We start from the raw sequence: 25,646 nt of genomic DNA, 5'->3' as shown, positions 1-25,646 counted from the left end.
AAAAGTGTATGTGTCCTGTGAATTTTAAAGACTTTTGATGTATTAGATGTGCATGTGAAAAGGTATGCAAGATACGAGTGATTCTACATTTTATAATGTGTATCTGTAACTTCATTCCCTTTAAGTTATAGGGACCTTTAACCTTTTTAGTACTATAATCATGTTCAAATATCTCAATACGCTAACTGAGGCTTGTTAACGCTCATGTTATTTTTAAGTTGATCTTCATGCACACTTCCTTCACAGATTTAATCTCATTTGATCCATTTTTCTTTCAGTCTCTAATGAAGTACTCCTATTTTATTCATTATACATCCTATTCTCTACATAACTTGTCTTTCACAGATCTAATCTCAACCTATCAATTTTCCCTTTAGTCCCCAATGAAGTCGCAATCAATTTATTCAATATACTTTCTGTTCTCTCCATAAGATATGATAGCATTTTGTTTATCCATCACCCGAATCAATATAATCAGCAATTGTAGCTCTTTCTGTTGTATCTATTTCTCCTTATCATTTCCATCTGTTTAAGTGCCCGTTGGTGTACATTTCTTTGTCATGCTCCTTTGTGAATGACCCTAAGGGAAGAGTAAAAGAAGATATGTAGCTGTTAACTTCAGGAAATCCCATTTTACAAGCTAAAGAGAGATCAAAATGTATTTTTCATGGTCCCTTTTAACTTATTGTCATTCATATGCTCCAATTAAGTCTTATGTTACACTTTTTCTTTTTTGTTTTGTTTAACTCCTTTCCTTTCTTTTTTTGATTATGAAGTTTATTGATTTTAAATGAGTACATACACAGCAATGAGGACACAGTCAACTTCTGCACAGCGAGCAGTACACAAGAGCGACAAATAAACACGGGGGGAGTAAGCCCCCGACACACAAGCTTCAAGAAGTTCAGTCTTCCATCACCCCATCACCCCGACCCATTTACCCCACACCCTTCGAAACTTTTTAGGGCAGCCACGGGCAGCATACATGGGGCGTTCCTGCGCTGCACACCTCCTTTCCTTTCTTAATCCCATCCCTAGTGAGTCTACACTACATTATTGGTAACCCATCCTCTTCATGTGAAATGGGCGACAAAACGGCACATTTACAGATTGGTGAATTATTGGCAGACTGTTTCTGGAAACCTTATATATCCTCACCATATTTACTTACCCAGGGTATTGTTGTTACTAATTCAAGCGCGTGTCCCTCAGATTTTATCTTAGGTAGGCCAGTCACATGTATACTGTGCTTGCACAAGTCTGGTCAAAATAACTTATGGTCCTGTTTTTCTATATGTTGATCAGTTAATATGATATGCACAATTTTCCTTTACTTCACTTCAAACCCGGAATGTAAAATCACAACACACCCCAATTACAATGTAGTTCCATCTAAGAAACGTCAATATTTCTTTATAGTTTTCTCATTTTCTCTCTTGCTTCCTACGTTAGATCCACGTTTGCGGGTCACGTATGTTTTTGCACATACAAATGGGCAAAGAATGCTCACAATAATGCCCTTCCATTTATTTCAGCATTCTGAGTTGCTGTGCAGCTTTCACAAGCTCTGAAGCCCAAGGTTCCTGGGCTGCCTAGTTTAATTGATTCCATGTGATTTGGTTTTTGCACTGAGACCAAGCTCTGCATCTCTTCACATTGTTTAGGGAACTAGTAATAGTCCAGGGGAAAGGGGACATTTTCTAGTTTCCTGGGTCTCTGGATAAAGGAGTGGGACGTTGAAATTCTCCCTATACATTAAGGATAACAAGTGTTTAGGCGGGAACCCGGGTAGGAGTTGTGAATACCGATATATCCAACATGGATATAGCCTCCTCACCAAAGAAAAGTTACTGTCTTGTGCAACACAAACATTGGGGCCAAATGACTGAACTTTTAATGTGGAAGAGCCAGGAGGCACCACAAGTGAAACTTCCTGTGCCCCTAGGTTATCAAGTCCGTGCTACCACTGCCATTCACAGCATAGCCTGGGTAAGGAGTAGTTTAGCCACCTTCCTCGGAAAGACAGTACACCAGTGAGCATCCCAAGTTAGCACAGCTCTGATGCCAAACAGTAAAAATAAACCTCTAGTAGACTTGCATAGCTGTCACATCACTGCAGGTAAAACACAGAGTTATCCAGAAAAAAAACGTGCAGTGCTAGAGGGGCAGCTTTTTTGAGTCCTGCAGAGGACTTTTGTCTCAACATGTACAATATATATACCTGGAAGTCTTAAAAGTTAATACACTTATCATGGTCCATCTTTGCCACATCTCAAATGTTATTTTATGAGAAGACATGATTGACATCACCACTCTCATCCACCTTTCCTTAGTTGGAGCAATATGTTATGATTTTCTGACGTTAATTAAAACAAGGTTAACTAACAGGAGGGAACTGTATGGACAATAATACCATGAACATCTGTAAAATGGATAACAACCTTTGTGATCCCCAAATTGGCTTGGAACAAAAGAATCTTGACTAAACGAGAGAAGAAAAGTGGAAACCAGGCCTTCCTCTATGTCAATAAAAGGCGATTGGCCAGGGGAGAAGGAGAAGGTAGAGTTGGAACCAGAAGCAACAGAAACAAGCATTGGCATAGCCAATAGGTCTCGCCTTTGGGACCTTATAAGTGTTTAGCCATGCAACACTTGATCTTGTTGCACCAAGGATATTGTGCTGGATAAATAAACATTAATAAGGTCCCAAAGGCAAGACCTTTGGCTATGCCAATGCTTGTTTTCAGTGATGTCATAATGGTCCAAGGTCACACGACTTCTTCCTGTCCTGTCCGCAGTTGTATGACGTCACTTTGTGTGATATCATCACAGGTCAAAAGCGTCGTATTACTAACGCTACTCCAGAGGTTTTTGTGAATTGACGTCCATCTTGAAATCCATCTTTGTTTCAAATCACATAGCCACAAAGGGCGAGTTATTTTGTAATTTTTTACCCATCACAGTGGTTTAAGGAGTCATGGAGTTTTATGTGCATTTCCCATCTTACCGTTTGAACCTTTTTTAATTTAATTAAAAAAAACAATGTAAATGCACGTAAACAAAATATACACAGATAATGACAATGGCACTGAAATGCATTCGCTTTATCACTTAGAACACATAAGGCAAAAACACAGAGTGAAAGAGTCATCCTCAATACTTACAAAAGCATTTAATTTATTAGTTTGAGATTTGTGTTAACCACTTGATGGCACCAAATACCAAAAAACATCGTATTGCGTCCTGCTGATATTAATTCAATACAGCACCATACTCATAATGGCCCGGCTAATTGAAGAAGTATTGCCAGAGCTTAGTTATTTTCACAATTTCTTCACAAGCATCTTATATATGTTAACTACTGAGAAGGAACAAAACAAACTGGGAATAAGGTGAGTAGTCATCCTATAAGTGCCTAGACGTTTGTGTGTACTATGCTGTTTGTTACATGCAGTTTTTTCTGCCATTTCACAGATTTTGCCTAGCATGATCACATTTTCAGATATAAAAATCAAAGGTGAAGAAAACCAATCATAATGAAAGCACTTTCTGACTGTCAAAGGCGTGGTCCCCTGCCTCCAGAATCCCAATTGACGCGCATCATGGGCGACATTCTCTCGCGATCACTATTGGGATCGTCAGCAAAATATGGGATGATCATAGTAACGTCAGATGTTTTAATTGCCCTGTCTTGTTCTGTGGGGTTATGTGCTCTGTTGTGCTGCCAGCATATGTTTGTTACTCTATTGCGGACATTTCAACAGGTTTAATGTTCTTAATATTTTAAATTAAAACATGGTTTAGCTCTCTGGTGCACCAATGTTATCACCCCCGACTGGCAGATAGAACGTTTCCTATAGACTTCTGATCGGAAATAAGCCGAACTGGATACAGTTAGATTAGATGAGACGCAGTAGTGACTTCTGAGAGATACCAAAAGCCCAGAACGCGGAAGTAAGCTACATCGATATAACTCCGCATATCTAACCTTTTACAGAAGGGGGGACTCTTTTCCCTGATTAGCACAATTAGATGTGTCTTCATATTTAGTTTCATGAGACTATGTAGCTGTTTAGTGTTGTAGCATTTTCATAGTTTCCTACCCCTTAGTGCGACGTCGAAGCGTATTATGCGGTCAGTGGTATGCTACACTATAGGCGAGTACATAATTGTCGGAGTGTTGTGGTCCTATTTGGGTGGCTGAGTGGTGTTGTGTTTTAGTGGCCACAGAGGTGTTCATATCTTCTTGTGTGGCGCAACACCTAGCAGTGAGATGGACCTAGAGGTGTGCGCGATAGGGGTGCAAATCGTGATAAGCTGGCGGCCCTAACTTACTCTGCAGACACCATGTTCTATTTCATTGTTTCTATTCTGCTTTCAGTTTATATTCCATGGTAACCAATAGTCCGCTCTATAAAGTGTTGTGAGTGTGGGAGGAGAACAGGGGACAAAGTCATGGGAAATAAGCACAGACATATCGGACGGTCTTCGTAAAAGTAACGCGGACGTGAAAATACTGGCTCACTGAAAACATCAAAGCGGCCGTGAAAGTGATCGCAATCGCGATCAAGCGCGGCGAGCGATGCGCTTAATGAGCATGACGAGTGTGGTAAATAAATAATTAATTACCGGTACTATTTTTGAATACATTGAATAAAACAGATAGCTCAATAAATAAGAGACAGAATTCGAGGTATCTGAGTCTAACAGGCTTTAATCAGGCATAAGGGAAGGGACAGGAACGGGATAGCCTGCACGGAAATAGAATGGATGGCAGCTGCAATGCTTCATCGACAGTGCAGCATATATATAGTAATACATTTACATTACATTACATACAGTAGGCGTAACTTATGACAAACGTATGATAAGAGTGCATGGGTGGAGAAAGAAAGGCGTGTACAGGGCGTACACTGAGACATGTGGTATGAACGTCACAGAAGTGTCATGAATGGGGCGGAAACATGGAGGAGGCTACCTGAGAGCAGCTGGGACCTTTAACCTAGTGGTGCGCGCAAACGGGCAATGACGTGCGACTAGGGAGAACTGGGGGCTATGACTTCTGCGCTAGAAGAGGAGACTAAAGTCTACGGTGTCAGGACGACATGTACCCATGGCGTATCTGGTATCTGGTGTTTGGAGTACATGTTGATAGAATCCAAAAGTTATCAGGGCAAAGGCTACTTGACACTAAGACTGGTGCATGCATTTATTCTACATGTATTGCGTGTGCTAGGAATATTCTATGAATATTAATACAGTAACTCTCTTACATGGAGACAGAAAGACTAGACCATAGCTGAAACTTTTGATGCGATTCAGTAGCTTAGGAATGCGAGGAAGAGAGGCTGGACTGATAACTAGAAGCATAACATACTCTTGGCAGACAGGCAGGCAGAGCCAGGCCGGGCCGGGCACTGCGAGGCAGAAAATAAGTGAAGGGTCAGGGATGCAGGTGGGGGCTGCATCGCTCCTCGGAGAGGGTTCAGGAGGCTGGAGCTTGAATCTGGTGTCCGGGCCCTTTTGAGGCCTAGAAACGGGGACAATGCGGTGAATTAACGTGCACACTGTAAAACGTGGCAACATAGGCCTAATACTCGTTGCCTTCACGAGAACTGGGAACTGGCATACTAACGTTGGACACAACTGTAATTGCGTCTTTAATCGATCATAGGGGGATACATGCATATCGATCATGCACATATAACATAGAATGAGGAACACGTAGGCACATATAACATGGCAAAATTTACTTTTCCACATTCCCTCCTTGTGCCCTACGTTTCCATCAGGAAACATCAATATTCATGATACCATCTATCTGTTCATATAGCATCATTTGCTCGTCTCGAATTGTCTTGGAACGGGACTTAGGACTAGGAATACAAGAGGTAGCACACAAGCCGCAAATCGCAGGGCCACATTGTAAACAGAGGCAGCAACTGAATATGATCATTACTGTTATACCTAGGAATGACAATACTTTCCATCCCCAGACAGATATTATACTCCAGAGCCAACCGGACCATGTCCAGGTGCCTGGATTCTGGTGTAACTGATGGGCAATTTTATGAAGTCTGGTTATAGCTGAATAAACAGACGGCGCGTTATTAGGAATGAAAATGCAGCAACTAGATCCGATGACTCTACAAGCTCCTCCTCTATCGGCCAGTATGACGTCAAGAACAAGACGATTTTGGAGCACGACAAATCTCATAGCAGATTGCTCTTCAGTTAAATTACCTAGAGCGGAAGTAGTCTCATTCACTACTGCTTCAAGGGTTCTGGTTAACCTACGTATTAACTTACTATTCTGGACCGGACCTATGAAGAAAAAGAAACCTTTATTGAAGTCTTGATATTGTTCTAGAGCAGTTTCAGTTTGATCGACAATTGGGGACTCAGTCTCCCTTCTATGTCTAACGTGTACTAGATGTGTGTTTCTGTGATAATAGGATGGGGCTAGAAAAACTGGTGGCAGTAGGAAGGCAATGTAACATGTTCCATCCCAATCGAGGGGCAGACGTATATATGCGGTCTGACCACACACAAAATAAGAATGACGTGAGGCTTTGAAAATAGATTTCCCACTGTCACTATACTCGACCACAGTAGTACAATCACTATGTCCTACATGTGCGGAACCATTCCTTCTGACACATAATTCGCCTTTGACTGGTAATACTGAAATAGCAGGCAAATCTGGAGTAGTATCGGACTGAACATTTAGAACCATAAAATTCGAGGAATAATTACCTAAATCATATACTTCATTTTCTAGATCTAACCCTATTCTGTGGGAAAGACCTTGCTTGTCTGGGAAACATGTTCTATTCAGAAGGGACATATCAGTTGAGGATGACGTTAACATGGACCATGCTCCACACGAACCATTATGTGAAAACGGATAAGGAAAGAGTGGCAGAACTCCCTTCGGTGTCTGGAAAGGGGGAAGTCGACCACACACCCAACAATTAGTGGCATTGCTGGTCTGGTGTGAATAGTGCAACATTCTGATAAATGTGTTATTACGCATAGCAAGACGATAGGATAACTCGTGAGGAGGCAGGTCACTAAATGTGTGCTCTACTGTAACATTAGGAAACATATGTACATGAGAAATAGGAAAACATAAATACAAAGCATAACTTATGCATGTAACCATAAGGCTTAAAAATAATAGAAAGAACAGAGTAGCTATGCATCTACTGCAAATATTCTTTCGATAGCGTATTCTCTTAGAGTTTTGACTAACTCTCTCACTGTGTGGGTCTATCTCATACATGTCAGGAACCTGTCTAACCGTTTCACCCGAGAGGGACTTAGACAATTAAACTGGCTGACTTACTTTACTAGACCTTAGCTTATCTTTATACTCCTGCTGCGGAGTTTCCTCTAACAGGGGAACTTTAGATTCAGTGTCTGGGCAGTCCTTGAGAACGGGGCAGTCCTTGAGAAAAGTCTTTGGTTTGAGTCCATGGAATTTCTTTATGTGGCTCATGTGTAGCCACCCTTTACGATTCTCGACCTTCACTGCTGTCCGGGTGGTGAGGAGAACCAGGCGGGGCTGCTTCCAACGGGGCTCCAGCGGACTTGAACGATCAAAGTTCCTTATAAGAACCATGTCACCCGGAACGACTTCATGCGGTTTCACTTCGGTGTTGTCTGGAAATGCAGCGGCAACCTGTGAACGACAAGATTGTAGTGCAGACATCAAGGAAGCTAGGTAATCTGTCAGCATATTACTGGAAACGTCTGTAATCTTTCGGGGCATAGGTGTACCCCACATATTTGGAGGACGGCCGAATACGACCTCGTACGGGGACAGACCTGATCTAGAGTGTGCAACCATTCTCATATAAAAAAGGGCAACTGGCAGTGCTACCAACCAATCTACACCTTTCTCTGCGCATACTTTTGCAATGCGGATTTTTAGGGTCTGGTTATGTCTCTCTACAAGACCGGCTGCTTCAGGATGGCGTACACAATGGAACTTCCACTGGTACCCTAACAGAAGGGATACTTGTTTCATGAGTTCAGAGGAGAATGGCTGGCCGTTGTCTGAATACACGACCCTAGGTAATCCATAACGGGGAAAATACTCACGAACCAACTGCCTGGCAGTGGTCGCAGCTGTGTAATCTGGAACTGGATATGCCTCTGTCCATCTGGACAAAGCACATACAACTACGAGGACATACTTGAAACCTCGACATCGCTCCATCTGAATATAATCCATCTGGAGGACTTCAAAAGGGTGGTCAGGAGGATGGAATCCACCTTGTTCCACCGGGACACTTTTACCTGGATTGAACTGACAACATATCATACAGGTACGTACTTTCTGCTTGGCTGCTGCTCGTAAATGCTTGTTGAACCAAAGGTTCTGGATACTGTCTAACATGGCTTTTTCTCCTAGGTGTACTGGACTATGTGCGGTATTAATAATGACTTGAACCATTGAGTCGGGGAGAAACCATGTGGCTTTTCCCTTCGTCAACCATCCCTGATCTGTTTGGACCCCTCCTTGTTCGGACCATTTCTTGATTTCATCAGAGGTAGCATGTGACTGGATATCTAGTACGTCTTGTGTAGGGTCCTTAACTGTCATACAAGTAGCCTGATCTGGAATGAGTGTCTGTGTCGTGTTAACTGGAATGTCTGGAGTCTGAGTTGTAAGCTTGGCTGTACGATCTGCCAGGTCGTTACCCTGGGAAATGATGTCAGTAACTTTCGTATGTGCTTTGCACTTCATAATGGCAATAGCTGTCGGTAAATGTATTGCATCTAACAGAGCTTGAATGAGGAGGCCATGCTGAATGAGAAGTCATAAAACCTCTTTCCTGCCAGAGCACTCCAAAGTCGTGTACGACTCCGAATGCATAACGTGAATCTGTGTATATGTTTACTTTTAGGTTCTTAGCACGTATGCAGGCTTGGGTCAGAGCGACAAGCTCTGCTGCTTGAGCGGACAGAGTGTCAATACGGTGTGTTTCTATAACTTCGGTGTCAGTAGTCACTGCATACGCGGCTACTAGTTCTCCTGTACTTGTTCTCATACATGAACCATCCACATAAAGTGTCAGGTCAGGATCAGGTAATGCAATATCTGTCAAGTCTTGTCTTGGCTTTGTCATGGTGTTAACAACTTCCACACAGTCATGTGTGGCAGGATCTGAAGCAACTGACGGTAACAATGTAGCTGGATTTAAAATGTTGCAGCGTCTGATTTCTATGTGTGGCTGAAATAATGTCAGTTCATAACCTGTTAAACGTACAGTTGTCAAGTGCTGGGTCTGTGTTCGGTTTAAAAGAACTTCCACGGAGTGTGGAACTTGTACTGTCAGGAAGTGTCCTAACACTATGGAATCACTTTGTCTGATAGCTAGAGCTGTGGCTGCAACTGACTTGAGGCACGCAGGCAGCGCCTGGGCTACTGGATCTAATGTGCTAGAAAAATAAGCACAGGGCTTGTATTGTCCTGCTTGATCTTGTGTGAGAACAGATAACGCAGTACCATCACGTTCAGTAACAAAAAGTGTGAAAGGCTTACTGTAGTTCGGTGTTGCTAGAACAGGTGCTTGGCATAAAGCTTTCTTTAATTCATTAAAAACATGTGTATGTTCTTGGGTCCAAGGGAGGACAGTCGATACGGCTGCCTCCTGTGTCGTTAACTGTATCAGTGGCTTGGCTAGAAATGCATACTGAGGAATCCATTGTCTGCAGTAAGAAGTGAGGCCGATAAAAGCTCGTACCTCCTTCTGTGTCTTGGGCTGTGGAAGACGTGCTATTAACTGTATACGGTCAGGTGTCAACTGCCTACCCCTCTTGGACAGTAAGTGTCCTAAGTAGACCACTTGCTGGACACAGAATTGTAATTTGGAAGGGGACACCTTGTGCCCCATCTCGGCCAGAAAATACAGAACTGTAAGTGACGCACGCTCGCAGTCACGTTCAGAACGGGCTGTGATCAATAGATCATCGACATACTGGAGCAGGGCAGTGTCAGTTGGCATGTGAATATTGTCTAGTTGTCTCTTAAGTGCTTGACTGTAAATGCTAGGACTTTCTGTGAAACCTTGAGGTGCTCGTGTGAATTTATAACTTCTTCCATTTAAACAGAATCCGAAAAGAAACTGGCTGTCTGGATGAATGGGGACACTGAAAAATGCGTTCTTGAGATCGATAACTGTAAAGAACGTGGCTTCAGAATCAATAGCTGTCAATAGGGAAGAAATATCAGGGACTACTGGGTACTGGGGTATGATACATTTATTAAGTTCTCGAAGGTCAATCACTAATCGATAAACTAGAGGTGCATTTGGGTCAGTACGTTTCAGGACTGGAATGATAGGAGAATTACATACATTGGAGTCAGTTTCTACAACCACTCCTTGAACAATAAGTTCGTCAATAATTTTGGATAAGGCTGCTACAGCCTCAGGTGGCAATTTGTACTGTCTAATTCGTGGTAAAACAACACCTTGCTTCAGAGTGACACGATGGGGTGTGATGTGCATACAACCTACATCAGTTGGACCTTGCGCCCATAAATGCTGTGGTACATTCAATAATCTTGGATCAAAATCACGTAATACATAATGACCTTTAAAATCTCTCAAAAACAGTCGCACCCCTTCTGGGGAGCAACATAGGACTGCTCCTAATTCTTTCAGGGTTTTAATGCCTAACAAATTTTCTGGACAAGACTTTGTGAGTAACAAATCTGTAGTTCGGGACAATGGACCAACTTCTAGAGTAACTGGTTTCGATATTTCATTAACAATAGGCTTTCCTGAAAATCCAAGGGAAACATTTCTAGAGCCTGAGAGTGGAGCCCCTGGAACCTCGTCATGACTGATGGTAGTCCTACTTGCCCCTGTATCAATCAGAAACTTTCTGTCTTTCCCTAATACTTGACTATGTACATAGGGACCCTCTTGATCTACAGGAATCTCGATGAGAGGCAAGCCAACCTCCCTCTCTAGGCTGTTTCATGAATACGGCTGATAATCTGGATACTCAGACTGTGCATACTGGTACATCTGCTGTGTAACATGTTGTGTTGCAGCTATAGGCTGCGGTGCTGTAACTGACTGTTGTGCATTCTGTGGTGGCTGGGAAGTCTGTAAAACTTGTTCTTGTCCAGCTGGACGCGGTCTTTCTTTCGTTTTACCAGTAGCTATGTTGTGTTTCAGAACTGCACATTCGTTTATAAAATGACCTTGTTGTTTACAGTAATTGCAGGTCCCTTTAACGGGAGCTGTAGGATGACTGGCTTGATTCGGACCCCTCTTCTGACTGTCTTGTGGAACAGATTGTGCAACTAATACTTTCATTTTCGTGTCTTTCATACGTCTCCTTTCGTGTTCCTGCTCTTCCCTGATTCTGTTCTGGTGGTACTGGAGCATCTGGAGCATCTGTGACGGAGAATTAGCTTTCCAGGTACTTTCGACTTTCAGGACTCTATTTTTAACTTGTGGACTTGAATTCTCGACTAGTTTGGTAACAAAGAGATGAGGGTACGACTCGCTACTTGTTTTCAGACCACTATTTATAATAAAAAAAAATTCAAATCTAGAATAGAAATCACTAGTATCTTCGTCTTGTTTCTGTTTGCAGGCTGAGATGGCATCCCAATCTTCCTTTTTCGTGGCTAGTAATCTTGGCAAAACTTGTATTAACAGTTCGGGCAATTCTTTAGCTTTATCCCCAAGACCGGTACCTGGTACTCGTACATTATCTTCAGCTTCTAGAGCTGTCCAATCTATCTTTTTCTCTCCCACCTCCCATTCTTTTTCTTTTAGTTTTTCATATATGCCCGCAGGCAACAGGACCTTTAACATTTTAATGATATCTGGATACGTGTATTCTCCCATACGGAGCATGTCTTTTAATTCACGGTGGAACCCTGCTGGATCTTTGTCGTGACAGGGAATTAACTTTTTCATCTCTAAGAGTTCCATCTTTGTGATAGGGGTGTAAACAAATACTCGTTCTAGACCACCCCCCGTTGTCCTAACTGGATGTACTTCTCGTAACGGATTCTGTCTATCTATGTTGAATGATTTACTTTCTGGAGGTGAGACGTGAACAAAATGCGGAGTCATGAACGTTCGGTATTTGTGGCGCTGTTCTAGAATGACATTAATTAAATCGGTACCTAGACCTTTCCATCTGTACTGGAGTAACTCGTTCAATACATCGTGTAGCGGACCTGGATCAGAATGCTGTTCCTCATACAGTGTAATGAGGTGCTGGATCATATACATACCCACCAGTCGTTGCTCGGCTGGAGGCAGTTTCAGAAACATTTGTGCCACTATTTCGTCTGGAAAAGTGGTAGAATCAGTAGTCCATCGGACTGCTGATCGGGCTAGTTCTTGTTCATGCATTGTACTAAGCTCGCTATAACCTATTCGTAATTTCAGAATATGATCGGTAGCTTGGAATACTTGCTCAAGAGAACATGGTTCTGGCATTGGAGGAGGAAAACTTTTCTTGTAATCTGGACGTGAATGTCGGTCGGAAAGTCTAGTTCTACCTACATACGCTATTCTGTCGGGATTCTCGCTGTCTACCTCTTCACTTGAAGAGTCATTCTCTTTCTCGGCTATTTTCCTTGCTTTCTCTTTTTCGTGTATGTCTAGAATTTCCTTACGGATTTTCCTGTACATAGCGTCTATACAATTCTGTGTCTTGTGTTTTCCCTCGGCTATATTGTCACTCCACTTTGTCAGGACTTTCATCTTATCTTTATCTTTCTCAGGATAGTCTTGTTCTCTTATTAAACAGTTAATCAAAAACTGTAAAATCAGATGTTGAGTCTCGACTTTTCTGTGTGCCATAGCTTCGTGAATACTTTCTGGATCCTCCCCTGTACGGATAAAACGATATATTCTATCTAGATGGTCCTTCATGTCTGGCAGAGTAACCAAAAAGGTGGTAACTCGTCGTAAACGTACTGAATACAGTATCATGTAATCTTCACCTGGTACTGAATCATATATGCAATCAGTAAGGTATTTCTTGAGCGCTGCGTAAGTAGAGACTTTCGGTGTACGTTGTAACGCTGCTTCTCTCAGCGTCATTCGTTTCGTTTGAGGCGGGGTGGTAGGAGCACCTCCCGCCGCCCCTCCTAGGCTAGAGTCGTCAGGTAATACCGGACGTGCGGGTGCTGGTAACGTAACTGGTAAAACGGGTGCATTTACTGTAGGCTGGGCCGGGGGTACATTAACTTGGTCCCCGGGACCAGTGGCTGGAGGAACAGGGATTACATTATTAACGGGAGCAGGCGGAATAGGATTTGTATATTCTGGAACTGTATCGTCCAAATAGGACGAAAGAAAAATTTCAGCTGCGGTCGGTTTATGACGTAGCCTAGTCGGGACTAATGGTGGCGGAAAATTACTGGATGCTTCCGGGGTTGCCTTCGGCAAGCCCTCGGCAAGAAGAGGATACATGCCCCTTATAAGAGCATTTCTCTGTCTGTCTGACTGTTCTGCTCTAACTCGTTCACCTTCTTCTAGAAGTTCCCTTTCTTGGGCTCTCTCTGAGGATTCCCTACTTAACTCTGTTTTTCTGATTTCTTTTTCGGTTCTTCTATGAGATTCTTTGCGCCATAACTCGATGGCATCTTTCTGGGACTGTCGGGCTTTCTTTTTCCATAATACTTCTTCTACTCGCATGATGCACTCGGCATCCCATGTACCTGATACAGGCCATCTATATTTCTCTTCTAGATCCTTGGTATAGTCGACCCATAAGTCTAAATACAATATGGCACTTAAGCCATGCTTATGATACATAAAATGTCCTGGACTGTCCCTAGGCGGGACAGGAACTGATTCTTCGAGTAACCCTTTCCGGGTTCCTATCTGATGTAACTTGGAAAACAGAGGCATTCTAGACTTGAATCCAAACACAATACAATACACGATAAACACAGTAATGAATAGCAAAACAAATCACTCATACCACGACATTGAAAATACATTAAATAACATTAATAACAGTTCGAACAGAATATTACCTGGTACATTTAAAACATAATACTCGGACTTCTCGAGAACAGACTTACTAGAATTACTGGATGTACTGCTAAAACAGTACAGACCGGTCTCATAAAGAGACACGTCAGGACCCGTATCCACCTAGGTGGACACTTCGGACTGGATCTGCGTACCCAAACCCAACGGACCAGAGACAAATTAATTGACCCCGTCTAGATACTACCCCAGCAACGGTACTCACCGGGCAGCAAGAACGGAAGGCCTCAGACTGGACTGGACTGCTACGACGTCGGACTACGAACTTCAGACTTCAGTTACAGGTGGGCCTCCGGATACCTCGGACCTTGTACTCTCGGCTTGGGCTCTGGTCGGGACTCGCCGCATTCCTCACCGCCTCGTCTGGATGCTGGACCGCAGTCTCCGTCTCCTCCGTGGGCCTGAGGGATACTTGAAGCAGAAATATCTGCACGTGCACGGTATGGTTCCGTCACGGCTGCAGAGGGTCAGGGGGCCTGCGTGGCTTCGCCGGCGCGTGGGGAAAGGGCAAGTCCCTATTCGGGCGCCATTATGTGGTAAATAAATAATTAATTACCGGTACTATTTTTGAATACATTGAATAAAACAGATAGCTCAATAAATAAGAGACAGGATTCGAGGTATCTGAGTCTAACAGGCTTTAATCAGGCATAAGGGAAGGGACAGGAACGGGATAGCCTGCACGGAAATAGAATGGATGGCAGCTGCAATGCTTCATCGACAGTGCAGCATATATATAGTAATACATTTACATTACATTACATACAGTAGGCGTAACTTATGACAAACGTATGATAAGAGTGCATGGGTGGAGAAAGAAAGGCGTGTACAGGGCGTACACTGAGACATGTGGTATGAACGTCACAGAAGTGTCATGAATGGGGCGGAAACATGGAGGGGGCTACCTGAGAGCAGCTGGGACCTTTAACCTAGTGGTGCGCGCAAACGGGCAATGACGTGTGACTAGGGAGAACTGGGGGCTATGACTTCTGCGCTAGAAGAGGAGACTAAAGTCTACGGTGTCAGGACGACATGTACCCATGGCGTATCTGGTATCTGGTGTTTGGAGTACATGTTGATAGAATCCAAAAGTTATCAGGGCAAAGGCTACTTGACACTAAGACTGGTGCATGCATTTATTCTACATGTATTGCGTGTGCTAGGAATATTCTATGAATATTAATACAGTAACTCTCTTACATGGAGACAGAAAGACTAGACCATAGCTGAAACTGTTGATGCGATTCAGTAGCTTAGGAATGCGAGGAAGAGAGGCTGGACTGATAACTAGAAGCATAACATACTCTTGGCAGACAGGCAGGCAGAGCCAGGCCGGGCCGGGCACTGCGAGGCAGAAAATAAGTGAAGGGTCAGGGATGCAGGTGGGGGCTGCATCGCTCCTCGGAGAGGGTTCAGGAGGCTGGAGCTTGAATCTGGTGTCCGGGCCCTTTTGAGGCCTAGAAACGGGGACAATGCGGTGAATTAACGAGCACACTGTAAAACGTGGCAACATAGGCCTAATACTCGTTGCCTTCACAAGAACTGGGAACTGGCATACTAACGTTGGACACAACTGTAATTGCGTCTTTAATCGATCATAGGGGGATACATGCATATCGATCATGCACATATAACATAGAATGAGGAACACGTAGGCACATATAACATGGCAAAATTTACTTTTCCACACGAGGAAGGCCATATGGCGCCTCTGCTCGAAAGCGCGCACACATGTACGCAAGCTGTAGGCCGGCCCTGGTAGCATTTTTTGAAGCCCTTACTAAAAGTCTCACCAGACCAGTGCATGCACTTGGTCAGGCGAGACCTGAAAAGGTATAGCGAATAGGAAGGTCACGGGAACTATCAAAGAACATCATGGATTACTGAGGTGGCTGCAAGTCAGACTTGGGAAAGAAGGGAATATTACGAGGTGAAATAAGTAGTAAAAATTGAGGGCAACAGGATATGCAATCGGGATCAACCAGATTAAAGTTGACTGAAAACATAGGGTCAAGGAGGAAAACAAAGGGCAAAAACAGACCTTCAAATAGGTGTTCGGGGGAAAAAACACACATGAAAAGGCACACAAAAGGGGGAAGGCATTTACCATAAACAAACATAAGATATTGAACTGGTTTTTCCGATTTACCCTTATAATAAACACTCAGAGGGAAAGTCAATCACGACTGTGACATACAACTAATGGATCCTCAGGCAATCAGAGCTGCAGAACTCCCTGATTTTCTATTTCTGTAATTAACCACACGCAATAAAAGAAATTGCTGTCCATGTCACAGAGGTCTCTCAGACCTTGCTTCTCAGTTTAGAATTTTATAAAATTTCTACTTGTCCAAGAGATGGGATGCTTCAGAAATATAATTAAACTGTAAAAATTAATGTTGCCCGTTTTGGTGCCCTGCAGTGAAGTTCTAGATTGTTACACTGAAAACTGCTGAAAACACATTTGTTCGCCCTCTAGTTCCCCTTTCCCTTTCTTCTCTTGACTCGATCTCCACAGCGCGGGGACACGCCGGGAGGCGTCACCAGGCGCTCTACAAACCCCTTTAATAATAATAATAATAATACACCATTCACATGGTATCAGCCTCTGAAAATAGGTTCTCTGATTAGATCAGTCACCTGTTATGTCAGGTTTTGATTCAAGGCTCTGATTTTGCCTCCTTTCCTCAAACCGACATACAACTGCTGGACATATGTGGGAGGTCCAGGTTTGGAATTCCCTGTCAATTCATGCACACCCAGCTTACATGTATAGGAGGATTTACCAATTGCCCTCCAATCATTTCTCAAACTGGGAAAGCATGGAAATCTACTACTAACAAAAGGAGGAGAACCTTTTTTCCATTGTGGGGGGAAAAAGAGAGCGCAGGGAAAGGGAATATGCAGTCGCTCATCAGAGTTTCCTTCATTTAAAAATATATGTATATTTTTTTCAAGCAAAAATGGGAATTGCAAACTTTTGCATGTATTTGTATGACATTATATTTTGAAATCCATCACCTTTCTTGCTTTACAAACAAACTGCTACAAGGGTCAGAGCTATACAGGACCAGCACTCTCTACCACTCCTAAAGTCAGCCTATGTGTTTGTCACTATTCTCTGTGCATGGCGTCTGGGATTTGACCCTTAAACATCCCCAATTAGTGATTAAAAAAAATAGGACCACTTATAACTAAAACACACAAGATGACCCAGCACCAGGACTTATATCATATATATATTTCAATCTATTTATATCATAAATTTCAATGCGCAACACAATATAACAACTGATGGCTTCTTGAGGATAAGCAATTTCAAAGACTTGATTGTAGGTTGTTTCAGTCTTTATTTTTCAAAATTCATTAAAACATAACAGGATTGTTTACCGCCAATGAGTTTCATCCTACTCTGGATTTCTTCACGGCTTTGTTGTAATATTGTGACACAAAATTCACGTCAGTCTAATGTTCTTATTGATGATCAGAAAAAGTTTATGTTATGAGAAAAGAAGTTATTTCAACAACCTGATACAAGTTCCATTTATGCAATCCATCGAATTTTCCTCCTGATGTATTAATCTCATAATATGTTTATAACCATAGTGTGGTCCATTAGTGAAAGTCCCGGCATGTGTGGCCCCTCGTATTCTCACCAGTCCTCAGGTCGTGCAACCTTTCTTGCTTTCATGCTTCTGTATATTTGCATATAACCAGAGAGCAATCTCGGGTCATTGTAAGGAGCCCAAAATTGTTATATTTTGCAAAGACACACTGTAAGTAATGCAAGCTGGACTTCGCTCAGTTCATTTCCTTGGAGCGCTCACCCGAATATTAAAGGCTTTTGGCAAATTATATATATATATATATATATATATATATATATATATATATATATATATAAGTTGGAACAACTCGTACATATGGATACTCGTCTTGCCTTGATTGCTGACAATCTTGTTTCACAGATCCATACTGTGGTGTTGTAAACTGTGAGCTAAAATGTTTGTGCTGCAGGGGTTTGGCCTATTGGCCTATTGGTCCAGTGGAAAAAATAAACATGAAAACGTCCTTAGAGGTAGCTATATGGTCGGGACGTAAGGCGATGGGAATTCCACACTCCTGCGGCTTACATAAACTCACCAATTTACCTACCCATTATTATTTATTTCTAGATAAAATTTATAATTTAGTTTAAAATGCAAATAAAATTATACTGTAACATTATTTGGCAAGAAAAATTCACTCATAAGGAGTTTTGAATATTACTAATGTATAAGCACCCGTGAAAAAGTATTGGTCTGCATAGTGACTGAATTTATTTACCTGGTTCCTCTCCAGTTAAACCCCAATTCAAGCACTTAGTCGCCAAATATCTCCTGATAATCACAAAATACTTAAAGCCATAAAGAATGCAGCTGCTGTTCTTCATGAACTTCAAAATATCAGCAAACCCTTTTTTATCTTCCATCAGATTAGCAAATACAAATGATTTTCATGATGATAATGCTTTTTTCCAATCCTAGCCCTACCAATCCAAAACCATACTGGCTTTGTACAACTTTTACACCAATTTATCTCCAGGATTACCAAGTCTTCACTGCTCAAGAATCCAAACGATAAAGGTTCAAAATGTATGGCTGCCGTTGCCCTAGACCCCTCAATTTTATCCTCCAAGTCTGTAGTGCATCCAGAGGTATATTTAGGCAGCTTCACCAACCAGTGAATTCTAACTGTAATACCAACCACCATGACTAGTCCATATTAACATGGGTTACCAAAAAAACCATTGGGCCTAATTCAGAGACACAAGTCCAGCGTGACCCATTCTAGGATTTTTTAAAGGAGCATGTGTATTATGATGTAGCCGCTAATACTTATTAAATGCCCATTATAACAGACTAAACACAAGGTAAGGGGAACATGTCACCTCTGTGAAACATTGAATTTGGAACTCTCTTCCCATCAGTCCTGGAATGTTCTTATGTGTATATGTTCACGCTGTAGGAAATTATGAATTTAAATTACTTGAATGACCTCAACTCTGATTACTTGTCTAGCATTTGTCCTATTACTCATGACACACATTTAGCATTTGTTGATTTTTATCTGAAGCCTTTTCTAATGAAGGCATATCCATTTGACAAAAGTAAATAGTGCATTGAATAATTATACAACATATTCATCTGATAAAGATATTGCTGAAAGATATAAATGGGTGAAACTATTCACTTTCTAACAGTATATTGAGTTCGATTTAATGACATCCACTCTAAAGGTGAACCCAACTTGTCTGTGATCCCGAATGAATCATGGGGTTCCCCAGTGCAAGGCCCCCTGCTGAATTTAGGGATCTGGACAGCTTGAAAGGGATTTATTTTGCCTGTAGTGGGCCTGTGGATGTAGTGGAAGATGACATAAGGTTCGGTCATCATTTCTTTTTGCATTTCAAAAACAATTCCCCAAATCAAGGGTTTATTACTGCTGTTGGATAAAGATTCCCTGTAGTGGATCTAGCTGCCTGTCTGAAATCTGTTGGTTTCCTCTCCACTAAATGAGGCACCGGAATCCCAAGATAGGCTAGGCAGATGAACCGCCAATTTACAGCAATTATCCAGCGACAATTTTCCGCTTCAGCAATACTCTCTATATAACTCCTATTGTTCTTTGCATCACTATTTGGAGGGACCCGTTTCTGGTGGCTATATCTTATAGATTCCGCATCGTATGAATTACCTCTCCAGACATCAGAGTGTCTGAAAGACTTTCCCCAGCAATGGATCACCAATGCCACCATGTGGCCCCAACCACTACTCTGCTACTGGACGTGACAATTACGAATTTAATTAGGCATCAAATGGAGTGCTGTCCTCTCATTCAACAGTGCCTCAAGAAGGTATTGCTTTTGGATCCTCCTGACTGCATGTCATGTCTCAGACCGGAACACAATGCTGCGGCTTGTGCTTCTTGGGCCTCCATGCACCTTAAGTCAGCCACTCAGCACTCGCCCCTTCCTCTCCCGTGCAGAGCAGACCTGCTCTTTGAGCGGGATGGTCAGGTCCTCAACCCAAACCCCAGTTATTGCAGCTACACACATGGAGATTGAACATGCCAGTTAGAGTCCTTTTTTTTGCCGCTCATGTCGCAGACATTATCATGGCAGGCAGAAAGTCAGCTCCCAGCAGGTCATTGGGCCACATTTGTAGAATGGTACGAGTTTGAAGACATTAACACCTATATGTCTCACCTTTCTGGCCTTTTGAGGTTTGTGTTATTCCTTGGTTAGCAGGGTTTAACAGTAGTGACATTTGAGGACTATCTAGCAGCTCTGACTGCATTTGTGTGTTTACCTGATCACCCATCCCTGTTTACTATTGGCATGCTTGCTGAAAGGTTTGCTTTGAATTTTTCCTTCCTCTGTTTATTGCTCCTTAGTGGGGTTTGATCACCATTTAGGCTGAGGCACAGTGTTAGTCTTCCTACCTCAAAACCCGTTCTGTTAGGGGCAATTACTTCAAAATAAATTGTCAGAATACTTCAAGCCCTATCAGTTTATCCGTCCTTCACAGTTCCCTGTCCTGATAAGTTGGTTCTTTGCACTTTCTTCTTACTCAGGGTTGTTACTGCCTTCTACATACCTCAGTTTATTACTATTCCATCTTTCTTCCCTCCCCCACATCCATCCAAGAAAGAGGAGCAACATCATAGACTTGACCCCAGACGTGGTGTGTCTTAATACATAATCTGCACTCTTTGGCCAGAGTAGATGATCTACATTTTGTGAGATTTACCTACATTAAGAATGGCAATGAGGTGATCAAATAAACCATTTGTGCTTGGTCATCCTATGTATCTAGATCAGCCAAGAAAATCTATCTAAAGGGCATTTATGTCCACTTCACTCAGCCACTTCCCCCTACAGCAGCAACCTGATTATTGCCATCTGATGGATGGCTACATTGTAATTTTTACATATGTCTGCCATTCACTACTGCCTCACATTTCTCAGGCATGTAGTGATGGGTACTTTGCTCATGCAGTGTTACATGATAAGTTGACCAGCACTAGTCTGTTCGACCTTCCAGGGGTATTGCTTGACATCTTTCTTCGGATAAGCACTATGTAGGAAGATATAGTCATCAAAGAAAAGTTGCTTACCTTTAGTAATATTATTTCTGGTGGATTCATTATCATTTTCACCAATTTCTCGCTGCCTATACTCCTTCCCTGGGAGTTAGTGCTGTGAGTAATAAGATCCATCCAAAGATGTTGGGTTATGTTTGTTACTGTTTTGCTCCCCTCTGGTCCCCTGCATGCCTCACTGGAACACGGGAAATTGGAGTCTGACTGTAGCTTCATGGCACCACTGGGTGGCACTGGAGAGGCATTGCTGAGGAAATGTTTTCCAGACTAGTCTGCAGTAAGAATTCATAAGATGAGGAATCTTTGGAGATATTATGTATCCATCGGAACGTTTACAGGGCTATTCACGAAGATAACTTACACTTATGAGTATGTCATAAGTGTAAATTCACTCTTTCACTTTTGAGTAACTGTACTACTTTGAGGTATACATAAAATTGAATTGTTACATTACTCAAAAATGAAAACTTGCACATCTCCACCCCCTGGAACGGGTTTATAGGTTTAAGTTAATGTAAGTTAGTACTAGTAAGTCCAGCACCACACATGCTCACCCACCGGTACGGCATCACCCTTCCATAGAAAATATTGGAGGTAGGGACTTAAAATAAAACCCCATTAGAAATATTGTTGAATGATTACAAATATATATAAATATAATTTGTTTAAAACATCTAAAAATAAAATCTTTATTATTTCATTAAAAACTTTCAGCAACCTTTTTTGAATGTATCAATCAATGTAACTTAGTTTACGTTAAAATATAACAAAATAATGTTTAAATATTTTTATACATCATATGCATAGGAAAGAATATATTTTTTTATTACTTTAGGTGAAGGTAATTTTTTTTCATTTAAAAACTAGATTTTTTGTTTATTTCAATATATTCAATTCAATTAAAGATTTTATTCAAAAGTAAGTTTATCGTGCTGTAGTATGTTTTTGTTTTGTTCTCTACATTTAAAATAAAATACAAAATTAATTTACATTAAAATGTAACGTATAATAATGATATTGGCCAAATTCAGGTACCCAGACTCTGGAGTCTACCTATGGTAAACTATAGGGGAAAAATAATGATATTTAACATAAAATATTTTTTCTATCTGTTTATTAGTTAAATAAACGTTTATATTTTTCCCCTATAGTTTACCATAGGTAGACTCCAGAGTCTGGGTACCTGAATTTGGCCATCTATTGTGCTAAACGTACTTAAGCTTTGAGCTGGAGTAATTTCTTACTGTTTTGAATTCATTTTTGGCTGTAGTAACATTTGAATAGCAATAAGCTTACTCTTTGTTGGCTGTGTGCATGTCTCTCCCTAAGCTCTTGCTGAAGCCCTTCCAATTTAGTAGTATGTATGCCCCTTTTCCCAGCCACTGACACCTTTATTATTAGGCAGTAAACTTACATGTGTGAAGATCTCCCCATAGAATTGATAGGAGAGGTGAAGGTGTACACGCTTTGTGAATAGCATTTTGTAATACAATTTGTGAAAAGGCTCTATAGCTTCCAGGGATAAGCAACTTTTTATTTTGTACTTTCTTCTACGAAACAAAGCTGCTGCCACAAATGACAAAATGTCTGCGACATCCAGACTGATTGTCTAAACACACTGTGGTTGTGTTCCATCTGTCATTGCTAATTTGGTTACAGCATGCCATTGGGGCTGGGATCAGGATGTAGAGAAGTCTTAAATGTATCATGCTCTTATGGCTTTTAGTCATGAAATTGCATTAGTTGGCCTGTTACAGGTGAGCTGACGGTCCTAATTAGGCATGCAGTGAGATTTACCAAAAGCACTGGCTTTACAAGATACATGGGGCTACCACAACTCATACATTTTACCTGGATATTGTACTTGCTCAAAGCAAGCGAAATTTCAGATGAAAAAGTCATTCATAAATGTGGAATATCATGTAGGATTTGGTGCTGAATCCCAGAATCCTGTTATTCCCAATTCAAGTTGCAAAAATTGTAGTAGCCCTGTAAAGGTGCTGTCCTACCACCCAGTCTTGGTGTTACCTGGTGACTTATCTGGGCAATCATATAGGTGTCCAAAGAGGGACACTTGTTTTGATTAGAATGCCTCGGTGCTTGAGGAATATAAAGGGACATCTAAGTTTCAGAAGTACAATACATATCTGGTTGTTAGGAAAAACATTACATTACTTTCAACTTCTGATGACAGCTTGTCTTCTGCCTTGTCTTTGGAGCTCCGTAATACTTTGGGTGTGTGGAACTTGCAGAAGAATCCAAAATCAATAAAAAGATCAATAAATCATGTAGATCACCAGCTGTGATGGATTTTATGTCATTGACTTTGCATTAGACTACCTCTGGGAACTTCGAAAACGAATCCTGCATGAACCAAATGATTTTTTTCCCAGCACAATCTCCTGCAATCAACTTTAAACAAACTTTCCTTGTTTTCTGTAACCCATTGTTAGGTACGGCAGCAGCTGTCTCCAGAAACTGAAAATGGTGATCCTGTGTTTAAAATTAACCTTAAGGATATCTTCCAGGAGTCCCAAGAGCAGCAGCGACATCTTGCATCGACAGAAGCCAGCTTGAAAGACCCATCACTCCAGTGACTGAAGCCTCTCGAACGCCTGTAGTTTTAAAGACTTTCTCATTATAAGGCACTGTTACAAACACCACTCTTTCAGGGCAAAATGTGTATAAGCTGTTCCATTGAGCATATGAAGTACATTGAGAGACGAGGTGGTATAGCCTGTTTGTTCTACTTTCCTGAATGATGTAAACCACCAACGTCCAGCCCAACAATCACAATTTTGTTTATGCTCCTTAGTGCATAGGAATTCCAGGTTTACTGGGGACCTTGTATTCGTTCTGCAGGATTGACATTGCCCTGATTTTGTCATAATCCTGAATTCACTTAAATGCCTGATTTTGTCATAATCATGAATTAACTTAAATGGTTTATGTACAGTGAACGCTAGGCTATAAAGTTCATTTGACTTCTTAGAACACCAGAGGATGTTTGTCAAACATAAACAATTGCTATAGAAAATATCTACTACAAGCTTCCACGTTCTCTTGAAGCTGTAGGACAAACCACCCCAGGAGGTTGAAAGGGAAGAGTAGTCCAAGAGTACATTTTCAAGATCAACAGTTATCCTTAATCGCTGAAAAGGTCTGGAATTTGTGATCATATTTGAAAACCTAATCAAGAAGAGTTGAAAGCATCTAGACAAGTGTTGCCAAAACCCACTTGCTTCTTAGGTCTTGAACAATACAATAAAAATGGAAATGGATAAGTAGAAGTATAATTTTACTTGCAACCAAATTCAGTATGATTGACTGTATGAGTGCACTTGTCACTCTAGGTGACAATTGCAAAAAGAACAATTGATCGACAGAATGCTGCACAATGTCAAACATTCACCCCAGTACAGAGATCTGGGCCTAAATCCATCGTTTATGTGCTCCCCATGCCATTCCAGTTCAGACCCAGTCATATGCAAATCAGTCTTGACTCTGTTCCCCATGGTCCACAGTCCAGCCCAAACTGCCAGGCCAGGGCCTCCCTGGACTGGAAACAAGCATCCTGGGACCGGTTTTGGGGCATCACCCCATATCAGCCAGTATAACTTTACTCCAGCGGCATGTGGAGCATGGGCCCCAAATCTGGGCATACCCGTCCCATTTGGGTGAAAAATTGCAAAAGAACAATTGATAGAATTGTGCACAGTGTCTAACATTCACAGCAGTACAGAGATCTGGGCCTAAGTTCATTGTTTTTTTGCTCCCCAGGCCATTTCAGTTCACACCCATCCATATGAAAATCAGTCTTAACCCTGCTCCCTATGGGAAGAGTCCATCCCGAACTGCAAGGCCAGACCCTCCCAGGTCTGGAAACAAGCATCCTGGGACCGGTTTCTAAATATCACTCCTCATCAGCCTGGCAAGCTTGACTCGAGTGGCATGGAGAGCATGGGATCAAGGTCTGGGCATACCAGTCCCACGCGGGGTAACAAATGCAAAAAGAACAATTGATGAACAGAATGCTGCACAATGTCAAACAATCACCCTAGTACTGAGATCTGGGCCTAAATTCCTCTTTTTATTTTTGCTCCCCTTGCCATTCCAGTTCAGACCCAGCCATATGCAAATCAGTCTTGACTCTGTTCCCCATGGGAACAATCCAGCCGGAACTGCCAGGCCAGGTCCTCCCTGGATTCGAAAGAAGCATCTTGGGACTGGTTTCGGGGCATCACTCCTCATCAGCCAGGTTAGCTTGACTCCAGTGGCTTGGAAAGCACAGGATCCACATGGGCATGTCCCAGGGCGGTTGTGCTTAAAACAGGGAAGATAGCCCAAACAGTTTGCCAATAAAATCAATATGTTAAATAAATGTCCACACCCTGTACTAGAAAAAAAGGAGAAGGTGGCATATTAAAATCAGCCCTCATTAGGGTGATCCCACTT

At 41.9% G+C, this 25,646-nt stretch overlaps 1 protein-coding gene across 1 annotated transcript in view; it reads left to right on the top strand.

Moving 5' to 3' along the window:
- MRPS23 (mitochondrial ribosomal protein S23) overlaps positions 1–24,478 on the top strand; it is an 82,895-nt gene extending 58,417 nt beyond the window's left edge. Inside the window, exon 5 of the mRNA XM_078679739.1 lies at positions 23,645–24,478. Coding sequence (XP_078535865.1) covers positions 23,645–23,788 — 144 coding nt within the window. The 3' untranslated portion in view covers positions 23,789–24,478. The remainder of the gene's footprint in view (positions 1–23,644) is intronic.
- The last annotated feature ends 1,168 nt before the right edge of the window (positions 24,479–25,646 follow it).

Source organism: Lissotriton helveticus, chromosome 3_1, assembly GCF_964261635.1.
Source record: "Lissotriton helveticus chromosome 3_1, aLisHel1.1, whole genome shotgun sequence".
In the NCBI taxonomy this organism is placed as follows: Eukaryota; Metazoa; Chordata; class Amphibia; order Caudata; family Salamandridae; genus Lissotriton; species Lissotriton helveticus.
Note: the sequence above shows the minus strand (reverse complement) of the source record. Positions and strands in the feature narration are given on the sequence as shown.